This window comes from Rhododendron vialii, chromosome 12a (assembly GCF_030253575.1).
Source record: "Rhododendron vialii isolate Sample 1 chromosome 12a, ASM3025357v1".
Classification (NCBI taxonomy): domain Eukaryota; kingdom Viridiplantae; phylum Streptophyta; class Magnoliopsida; order Ericales; family Ericaceae; genus Rhododendron; species Rhododendron vialii.
In genome coordinates, this window is record NC_080568.1 from 25,222,466 (window position 1) to 25,233,701 (window position 11,236).

An 11,236-nucleotide genomic window follows, 5' to 3' on the forward strand; every position below is an offset into this window, starting at 1 on the left:
CTACCACATATACAGTGTGCCCATAAAATGAGGGGTCAGCTCACCTTTATGTCATTATCCACCAATAACTGATTTTTTCGGTTCCATAGGGGGCACGGATTGGTACGTAAACCAAATTGTACATCCCATTTTTTTCCGCTGAGAACAGAATATGTTGAAAAAATTAGCTTGATCGATCATTGGTAATTTACATGAGCAATTTGTATAAACTCAACAATTCGCATAATTTTTAACATAAACTTTGCATTTTGTGTACAATTTGTTCTCGAATTTATGGATGATAGTTCAAGCTTAATTTTTTTACCCACGTTGTTCTCGATAGGACGTGCAGAAGGAATAGTTCAAATTATCATTGTGGGCCCACAATGGAACACAAAAAGTTGAAGTTTGGAGGGGTTTGGTGGATAATGGTATGAAGGTGAGCTGAATCCTGAATTGAGAGTTTTAAGAGGGATGAAGAGGAGTTGATTTATGTAAGATCGGATTTTCAACAAATCTGACCATTAAAAATACTTTAATTTGGATGATTGTGGTTATACGAACTGTCATTTGTAGTCTAAAAGTGGACTGCAGACAAGTCAGATTCATTTATACATGGCACATGAATGTTGTTTAAGGTGTTAAATAATATGCCTTCCGTTTGTTATTGTTATTGTTATTATAAGACGTGCATTTTCTCACGCCAAAATGTATATTTTTGTGAACATTTTTTTTTGTTTCACCCATTAAAATATTTAATTGAGCTATTTTGGTGTCTCCACTGAGTTCTGTCGAAGGCATTAGTAATGTGTTATCTAAAAACCTAAGTCTTTCCAAACTACCGCCTCGATCTATTGTTACTTTTGGTCTATCATTAACCAAATTGTGTAAAAAATGAGCTGATCAGGACACTTGATTAAACCTATTTTGCGAAAATAAATAGGAGTATGTTCCAATAAGCTATTGATTGGTATCTGAAAAAATACAAATTTTTTGATATAATTGATTATCTCTATGAGTGCTACGATATAAACGATTTCGATAACTTTATTGGGCCCAAAAATGTACTGCCGGTACGGTATAGTCCCCTTAAGTGGATCCGCCGATAAGCCCAAAATCGAGGCTAAACACCCCATTAGCTAGCTGATGGTTAGCATTTCCATCGTATAGATGAATTAATTAATTCTATCTTCATGGGTTAATTTTGGTTAGCATTTCCATGTTATAGATGAATTAATTAATTCTATCTTCATGGGTTAATTTTGATAACCTAAGCAGCACACCTTCTGTAGTATTGGAGAAATTTTTGAGAGCCGGTAGAGTACCATACACGTGGTATCTCGTCGGCGATCCGGACCTCGCGTTCATCCGTGTTTTGATCAGTCCGGATTTTAGAGAGAGAGAGAGTGATGGGATGAGAGGAGAGAGGAGGAATAAATCTAGGCCGTCCAAAACATGTTTGAACGGTCTGAATTGCCGATGGATCCTGACACGTAGTACCCACTTGACACCTAAAAACTTCTCATGAGACCTTTGGTATTGGTATATATATGGACATTATTTGTAGTTTTGTACCATGCAATAGTTGCATTCGAATGCGACATGCAGCTGTGTTTCCAAATTGATTGTTCCAAGATCAACTCGACCACGGGTAACAGTGGCAAAGGTACCGATAGGATACTGATGGCTGCAGTCCTACGTAAACTATTCGAACCGCTCCATAATTTGCAGGGCCGACTTAGAAGAGAGACAATAGAAACATGCATTTGGGGCCCCAAAAAATGCTAAAAAATGAGGGACCCAAAATTCTCTCTCTCTCTCTCTATAAAATTACAATTTTTTTCCTATCCACACCCTCTAAAATCCGCACCGTCTGCACCTTCTCTTTTCCGATCAAATTTCGACGATCTGAGCCTCTCAATGTGATTAGAACGTGATTTTAAAGATACCCGCGAGAAATCAGCAAAAAAAATAAAAGACCAAAAAGAGCTTCGTCCAAATAGTTTTTATTGAACGATTCAGTAAAAAACTGCTCAAATCAAGCCCTTCCCAGTCTTTTTTTTTTGGACGATTTCTTGCGGATACCCTTCAAATCACAATTTGAACACATTAAGCGGCTCGAATCGTCGCAATTCGATCGGGAAAGAGAGGTGCAGATTTTATTTAAAATCAGAGATGCCTGATAGGAAAATTGGTGTATAAAATTATGTATGTATGGCCAAAAAAAAATTTGCACTAAGCCTGCTCTACACAAAATAGACCAAATTGAACTTTAGAAGCCACAAAATAGGGCTAACGGTGGAATTACTAATTAGAAACACTGATTATCAACTCTCATAGGCCATACACTGAGAAATGCTAGAGGCCAATAAAATAAAATAAAAAACGCTGGACGTTTGAGACTCGAAGGGAAGGGATACAACGACCGACGACTGTGGATAAAAAATACTTGCATATGACATACCTTGAGGCTCCTCTTTTACCATTTCCAACTCTCCACCTTTTGTATGAAAAATATAGAGAGGCCTCGTTCAAGAGGTTCTTTTCCGGCCTTCAAAACTTATGAGTCGGCCTGGATAATTTGAAATAATTTTTTTAGTAGTTTCCTAAAAAGTTGTCTCAATCAGAAGACTGCAAATGCTTCTTGAATTCTTAATGAAAAATTAGATTTAGCACTTTCAGTTATTCGATTGAGCTGATTTTTTATAAAAATTACTCAAAAAATCATTTTAAAATTAGAGAATTATTCGGATTATTGTGTGGGACCATTCAGCCCTTGGCATCGTTGCCCATGGTAGAATTTTTATTCCTACATATATCTAATCTCATCAAGCGTTTACATCAGGCAGCTAAACAGACTCCCCTGTGGCTAAAGACCAATTGATTCCTTTTGCTTTTTTTGGTTGAAAAGTCTTTAAAGTTTAAAAGCTAAACTATACTACAAAAGTACGTTTGTGTTAAGTAAATTGAATTTTTTTTTATTATAATTCAGGTGTTTATGCTAGATTACGCACCCTTCAATTAGTCATGGGGATCAATTCCATCGCCCATTTGCGGGGACATCAATTAAAATCGGAGGAGAGCTCCTTATGGACTGGCACAGAAGAGTTGATAGCACCCGAGAGATAGTATTAAGTAGAATGATGAATTAATGAGAAGTCTTACATGAGGAGAAGTGTCAATTCTCTATTAGGTAAGTTTTTCTAGGACAATTTGAGGAAAAAAAATGATGAACTGGACAAAGTAAAAGTGGTTAACAAAAGGTAAGTATAACTCAATAAGGACTTACACATAAATGATTAGTTCAATTATTTCATCATTTGCCATATTTTCTTTAATTTCTTAGGTTTCGTATCCAATAAAATAAGAAAATTAAAAATTTATTACATAATAGTTTCACACTGCACGTTCCCTTCAATTTCATGACTCTCCTTTTTCTGAAAAAAAAATTCGATTATTGGCATGATTGATGTTATTTATGATACTTATAGTGTGTGTTTTTTAAATCAAAATTATTTACGACGGACGTATTACTCCCCTCTTTTAAAAATCAATTATTTGCGACAAACATACTACGTTTTTTATTTGGTCGAAAGCAACTTTTAGCTTCCAGTACCCCTCTCTCTAGCAGTTTAAGCTTTTCGATAAGTTAGTAGTCAACAATCTAATGAGGAGAGTCTCTGGCTATACGTGAGGGGCCGTGTTGAGAATTTAAATAATAAAATTACCACTCTCTAACAACTTAAGTTTTTAGATGAGTTGGTGGCAACAATCTAATACTATTCCACTCCCAAGCGATTGAGACTATATTTCCTTAATATATTCCCCTTTCCGTGTAGCCGCGTTTGAGGTCTGTCACGTGAAGCTTCTTTTTAGATCTATCACCGTGAAGCCTCTTTGCTAGTCTGTCATCGATTAGTGTGGATTTTGTTTTTTTGTTTTTTTTAAATATGAGGTGAAATAGGCCTTGCTCTGATACCATGTGAAATTATTTATTATGTTTAAAATTCAATGCAATTAATGTCCTCTCGTATTTTGCACGCACATTACGAATTTCCTGCTAGTATGATAATATAGATAGATGCACATAGCCGCCGCATGGGTTCACCTGCTAATTCCATTCAGAGCAAAATAGTCCGACATGTAGTTATTTTTGCTAGAAAATTCTCTCTCTCTCTCTCTCTTCATGTGGGTATATAGCAAGATGGGTTGTCATGCTCCAAGTTTGGTGACACTCCCTGTTAAAAAAAAAAAATTGTAATCTTTTAAGATATTTACTGACTATGATTCCTCATAATTTTCCAACTAACCCTGTCCTATCTTTAATTTTGCAAGTCACTCAACCCCCCTCCCTAATTATTCTCTGTACCAGTGGAGCCACTAATAAAAACAGAAACTTACCGACCCAGGAGTTTGGCCAAATGGGTACGTATGAGGAAGCAATTAAAGGACTTGTTTCTTATGAAAGTCGCAAGTTCGAATTTCACGAAAGTCGAACATTTCAAATCTTGACGCTCTAGAGGTTTGCCTGATTGTTAATTACTTAGAGCTCCAGAATTAGTCGAAGTGCGCATAAGCTGGCCCGGACATCGCGGTATAAAAAGAAATAGTAAAAAAATTTGAAACTTTTACTGATCAAGTAGTTGAGACTGCTTTGCAAGTCCTTCTGGATGTTGGTAGCCAGAATGACACCCACCCAATTTTATGGCCTAAAGAAATCTTCTTCAAATAGGGCCCTAGAAAACCTATGTCAATAGTCTCTAGGTACGTGGAAAAATAAGTTCACTACTATGAGTCTATGAGGTAGAATTTTAAAAAGGAAAAAACAAAAGCATGTTTTTTGAAGTAGTTTTTGTTCTCCGGCCTAAGGGTGCATTTTTTTTAACTTAATTTTCTTTTTCATTTGGTGTGTTTTATTCGTCTTTTTTGAATTTTTATTAGATTCGTGTGATATTTTTTGGATTAATCATCTGTCTCAACGAAGGAGCCTAAAAAGTACAAAATTATGACAAAAAAAGAAAAGAAAGTTCACTAAAGACGAAAAAAATATCAAAAAGCTGTTTTATTTGTCTCAAGTGCTATCTTATTTGAAATCTTTCACATCGATCCATACTCTTATACTTTTCCCATTTGTCTCTGATGAGACAAATAATTAATCTCAAAAATTACGATGAAAAACTAAACAAAAAGTAAAAAAAAATATCAAAATAAGTTCGATTTTTAAGTTAAAAAGAATGCACCCTAAAAAGTGAGTAAACACTTTGTGTGGAGCCCACTCTGAGTCTCACTTCGATAATAAGAATTATCATTTTGTTTGGAATTTTTAGTCCGCAAATTTTTTTTATTTTAAAAAATGAATAATTTGATCTAACACTTATGATACTTCAGTTAAGCTGATTTTTATTATTGGGAACGATAAAATTTCAAATTCAATAAAATGAAAAGTTTTCAGCATCAACCTGAAATCTAGGCCGAGTAATTATTCAATGCGCCTGGGGCACGGTCACGTGGTGCCCCGGGCTCTTTATCTACCGCACATTATGATGAGGTCCATACATTCTCTCTTCGGCCACACAACAATGTCCGGTGGAGAAAAACTCCGAGGCACTAACAGAATAATTTTCCGGCGTGGGCCTTGCGTAAGGTGAGTAGTGCTGGCCGGCTGTTCAGGGGTGTGTGAATAAAATAGCGCTCGCTTTGCCCGAGGATGTGTTTGGAAGTAGAAGAAACTTCAAGAGAGAAGACTTCCTCGTTGCCTAATGTCTATCCAACATTTTTCTAATATATACTATAGCATACATATAGTTCTTAATAAAAAAGATTCGAATGTGAAAGCACATAGGTGTATATAAAATGCTTGGCAAGTAGTTTCAACAAACCAATCATCTGGTATCCGGTCTTGTTCGGTTTAGGTTTCGAGGGAGGTTTTTTAGAATAATGAGAGTGGAGATAAATAGATTAAAGAAAATTTATCGGAGACCGTGTCCTGAGGTTTGGAGAGCCCTTTTCGTTTTGGGGTCTCAAAATACATTGGGTATGGTCTCCAATTAATAAATTTTCTTTATCTATTATTTCTCTCCGTTCATTACTCTGAAAAACCTCCCAGAAAATCCAAACCAAACCAGCCGGATACCGGATGATTGGTTTATTGAAACTGGCAAGCATTATATCCCAGGATGACTCTTCTTCCAGCTCCCACTAAAGCCGGCGTGACACTTAAAGAAAAAGCACAATCACTGTGACTGTGCTTGAATTTGGTGGATTTGACATAACTTCCAAACTAATGGAAAGACTCAAAGCTCATCATGAAACGTCAATTCTTTTTTTGTATTTTTCTGGTAATGCAGCTGTAATACTACATGTAACGTCACATACCTTGGACCAATCTCTACAACCTCTCTTACAGTCGTTTTACACATTTACGCTTTGGGGTGAGATGGCCCCAACAGTTATTGTTAAAGAGAATCGAATATGAGACGTTAGAATTGAGCAAACATCTAAGTTCTAGGCCGACAAAAAGGTCAATTGTTACATGCAGTTGTATAGACTTCTAAAATCAAACATCACTGGAAGATGGAAAAATTGAAGACCAATATTCCCATCTAAATTCACTATACGAACTAAGGTCAAAAAGCTACATAGATTTTATATAAATGATGATGATGATACCAACGATTCAAAACAAAAATAGAGCTTTTCTTGAAACATACAAAAATAGGGATGAAAAGGGAAGCATTCGAATTTCAGCAGCAACTGCTGAACTAGAACAAAACACCTTGTCTGTACACTCCTCGGCTGCGTTTGGATCTTGAATTTGTATCCATCGATTGAACTCATAGCGGTAAAAAGAAATGAATTTTTTTTAAGGTACTCACTCACACATGTAAAATTTTCATATCGTTAAAGCCTCGACATCTTTTCTCTCCGTGAATCCTTCCACGAATTCGTAGTAATCGAAAACACAGGCTACGGGAAAACATACCTCTGATTCAAGCAAGGCTTGCTTGCACCTACCTACCATGGCATGAACTGGGAGAGCTCATTTGCTTCTTCCTCGTCCAAAGAAACAGGAAGATTGAGATCAATCAAATCAGGAGGTTCAGAAAACTCCTGTCTGGTTACTACTGGTAGTACTATCTGATTGCTCTTCTCCTCAGAAGCTCCAAGAAAATGAGACCTCTTGTGACCCCCTAATGCTTGGCCCGACTTGAAAACCTTGTGGCAGACTGGGCACTCATGTCCTCTGCTTTTCTTTGGCTTCGACTTCGATTTCTTCTCATTCAAGGAAAAATCTTGCTGCTTCTTGCTACCAGACTCGTGTTTCTTCCTCCTTGAATTGAACTCCACGAAATCTGAACCATTTCCAGTACTCTGACCATACCCTTTTCCCTTGGCCAAACCCTTCTTCGATTCGATACCCGTAAATTTTCCTTTGTTAAGGCCTCTCACCAATCCAGATCCGTTTTCCACTTTCTGCTTCTTGAAACTGCCATTTCTTGAAAACCCATCGGCAGAAACATCTGAATCCACCTTATTAGCCTCGTTCATGGAGTAGCCAGAATCAGAATTCTCAAACTGAACTGCCTTTGACTCCCAAGTTCCACCAGATTTCAAGTTCCTTTTTCTCTCAGCACTGTTTTTGACAGAATCCAGGGCTGATTGCTTTCTTCTGATTTTCATTTCAATATTAGGGGATGGCCTGGTCTCTAAAACAGCAGAATTGTTATCAGAAGACTCTCCAGCTAAGTCAAAGCCAACCCATTTCCCATAATCCCTAGACAGCATCATCAAGCACATGGCAACCTCTTCTTGTTCGTGATCAATCTCGGATACAGCAGATGAACAAGAAGATCTGACAGAAATCCTCTTGTACCTCATGCTTGCCGCCCTCTTGGGCCGCCGCCGCTGCCTCGGACCCACCGGCTCGGCCTCCGTATCCGATTGGCTATCGAAACCTATCTTCTGATTCTTCTCGCTGGTAGTACTCCAGGAATGATCGTCTCTCAAAACCCTATCTTTCTCCGAGTGACAAGCCATGTGGCCGCAGAGAGCTTTCAGCGACTGGAACCCTTTTCCACATTGTTTGCAAATCTGATCCTTCTGTTGCTGTAAAGGCAGTTTTGAACCACCGACCCCAACCCCTGCCCTCCATGTTTTCTTGGGATTTTCCCTGAGCCCATACCCAGATTGCCCTCCGATTTCACACACTGATGAATCCTTGCAATTTCCTCCATTCATCTTCAAGAAAGAAGACAGCTTTCTCACATGGGGCTCAAATTTCTCGCCTGTTCCAGCTGAATTCTTGATCACATCACAGCTCTTGTTGCACACAAACCTCAACTCCTCCTCCATTGATTCACTTGATCGATCACTGGAAAACCAGGCAACCCCAATACAGGAAACTAGATCAGTAAAATTGGCTTCTGGCTCAAATTCTCTAACAATGCTGGCATTCTTTTCCAACCAGATGTGAATAAACCGAGGAATTCGAAACGAACCCAGATCAAGAAAATGAAAGAACAAAAAAAAAAAACCTTGATAGCTCAAATCTGGGAACTGGATGAACACAGATCGCTGAGTTAATTTTCTTGGTTGGATTGAAGTGTTTGAGATGTGACAGTTTCGCATAAGTATAAGATCAGACGTCCCACATCAAAAGGAGAGACCCTTTGAATTCCATTGCCATGCCCTACTACTAATCCCTCTCTTTGTGCCTCCCGTGAATGTTCAAAATTTGAAGAGTTGAAAACAATAAAAATCAAACCTTTTCAAGAGATGGGTCGGTAATGATGACCATCAACAGGCCCAAACCGTGACTTTTTCTCTCTCTACACTTTTTATCTCTCTCTCTCTCTCAAATACATCTTGTTGGTGTGATGGAGCGGAAGGAGAATTCTGTGCATGGAACCAGGGATTGGAGGAAGAGACGAAAAACAGAACAAGAGAAGAGGAGGGGTAGCATAGCAGGGGCACGTGTGTTCTTTGAGAGTGAATTCCGCTATATTCCAATCGTACGGCCAGGATTTGGGGGGATTGTTTGAGGATCACAATGAAGCTAAGATTGAGTTGTGCAGTACATGAAATGCACTGGAAACTTTAGCAGTTTCCAAACTTATGTTTGCTTTCCTTTGTCTTGTTCGCACTTTAAAGTCGTGCCATGGACATTCATTCAAGAAGAAATATGCCAAAGAACCGTAGGGTTTTAGTGAGCATTTTAGCCGTCTATTTCAACAGTTAAAGGTTTGAATTTAAAACAAATTCTTTCAGAAAAAAAGTTTTTTTTTTTTTAATAATCTAAACAGTTGAAAACACATTTGGACAGCTTAAATTGCTCACTACAACCCTCTAATGACTTTGCTCAATATGCTCCTCGGATCCAAACAATCATACGCCATTTGGTGTAGCCTAGATCCACAGCAGATTGCGTGGAATTTATTTTTTGGGCCTAATAAGAGCCGTTTCAATTTGTTCAAACTACTATTTCAAAATGTCCTAAAAGAAAATAAGTGTATTTGGTTATCAGTAAGAGCATAATCAATTATTGAATTTTTGTTCCTGCAAAGGTTTTTAACTGATATTCGGATGAAGTCATTGCCATCTGTGAATTATACCCCTCGGTTGTACTTATATTTGTCCTCCAGAATGGCTTCTATTGCTTCTGTCTGCCTTTTTTTTTATAACTCAGGGTGAGTTTTGTTTACATGCACTTCAATTAACTTTGGAGGAATCAATTCGGCCGTGCACTAATGGTGGCCCAATTAAAGACTCCGCAAAACCTTGAATAAACTATCCCATAAGAATTGAGAGCAACCAGAAAGTTTCGAACCAGCGGCCGAGGAACGAAAAGACACGACCAACTCTCACATTTTGAGTCGGCTACCAGGCAAGGACTTTTCTTGCCATGGCAACCAAACACTGCCGTTTGGTATGTCAAACCATTTATGCGGATATACTTTTTTGGTCTTCTGTTGAATGTTTTTCTTTTTTGTGATGCTCATTTTCCAATTCCATGTGGAAACCAAACAAAGTCCTCCCATCCCCCCTCTCCATTTGTCCAGAAAAATGAAGCTGACACAATTTCGATGCTCCTTATAGTCACCAGTGTGATTCGGATCTCCATTATGTGTGTTGGTTGGTTCAGTGTAAACCAATGATAATTTAAGTAACAAATATGCTACTCACACAACAATCCAAATCACCCCTTACTCTTAAACGGACTGGGGGGCGCTGCTGTACCTTGAAGGGACAGCAGCGTGTTGTCCCGGCCGAGGGGGCTCCGCTCCGGTCTCGCTCCAACGATCGGAAACGTTCACTTTGTAGAGCTCCTCGAGTTGAACTAATATGTAAAAAGTCAGCTCGATCAGATATCATTAAGTGCCTCATTGAAACCTTTTCGTCTTGAAAAGAATAGATCCGAAACACTAAATCACATCTAATAAAACCCATTATTGGAAAGTTATATGTGTTCCGATCAGGCACTTAAAGATATCCGATCAAACTGATTTTTTGCATACCTTTCAACTCGACGAGCTCTACGAAGTGAACGTTTCCGATCGTTGGAGTGAGACCGGAGCGGGGCCCTCTCGGCCGGGACAGCACGCTGCTGTCCCTTGAAGGGACAGCAGCCCCCCAGGTCCCTCCTAACCTGTCCCTACCATGAGGTTCACCCAAATCATTCCATACCTCTGTAGCGGTGCATTTTCGACTGTTGAATCGCATAACAATTTTAATTAAAAAAATACTAAACAATTCTCACACAATCTAAAAACCCGAAATACATGGGTGGGTACAAGAGATTTTCGGTATAGAGGATTTAAGGGGCCGTACCCAATGCTAAATTTGATTTATCTTTAGCTGAGACAAATGCATCCATTTTGCAAAGCATTAAGGCTCCATTTGTTTGGACGTAATATATTTTCCTGTAAAATGTTTTACCTATTTTTCGGTGTTTGGTTGTATCAAAAATGAGGAAAATATTTTACATGTAAAACATTTTCATCAATTTGATGAAAATGACTTATCCTTAAATTTTCCGTAAGTTATTTTCCGAAATGAACTCGCTGCCTTCTATTGCAATTCTCACTGATCAGTTTCCTCAATCGTCAGTCCTGACCCACGTTCAATTCTAATAATCTCATATCTCTCCACCGTTTGAGCCCCCCTCCCCCCGTTCTCTCTCTTTACACTATTTTGTTGATTTCTGAAAATATTTTCAAGTGTCAACCAAATACCAAAAAATAAATGTTTTGAAGTTTGT

The 11,236-nt window shown here is 38.3% G+C and overlaps 1 protein-coding gene across 1 annotated transcript; it reads right to left on the bottom strand.

Annotated features, from left to right (window-relative positions):
* Nucleotides 1-6,547: 6,547 nt before the first annotated feature.
* On the bottom strand, nucleotides 6,548-9,106 carry LOC131311713 (uncharacterized). The gene has a single exon (XM_058339269.1). It carries the CDS (start codon nucleotides 8,605-8,607, stop codon nucleotides 6,994-6,996), a length of 1,614 nt encoding a protein of 537 aa, XP_058195252.1. The 5' UTR covers nucleotides 8,608-9,106; the 3' UTR covers nucleotides 6,548-6,993.
* Nucleotides 9,107-11,236: the final 2,130 nt, after the last annotated feature.

What these genes read in the sequence shown, in the direction of transcription:
- LOC131311713 (XM_058339269.1), bottom strand. Translation starts at nt 8,607, where the DNA reads ATGCGAAACTGTCACATCTCAAACACTTCAATCCAACCAAGAAAATTA.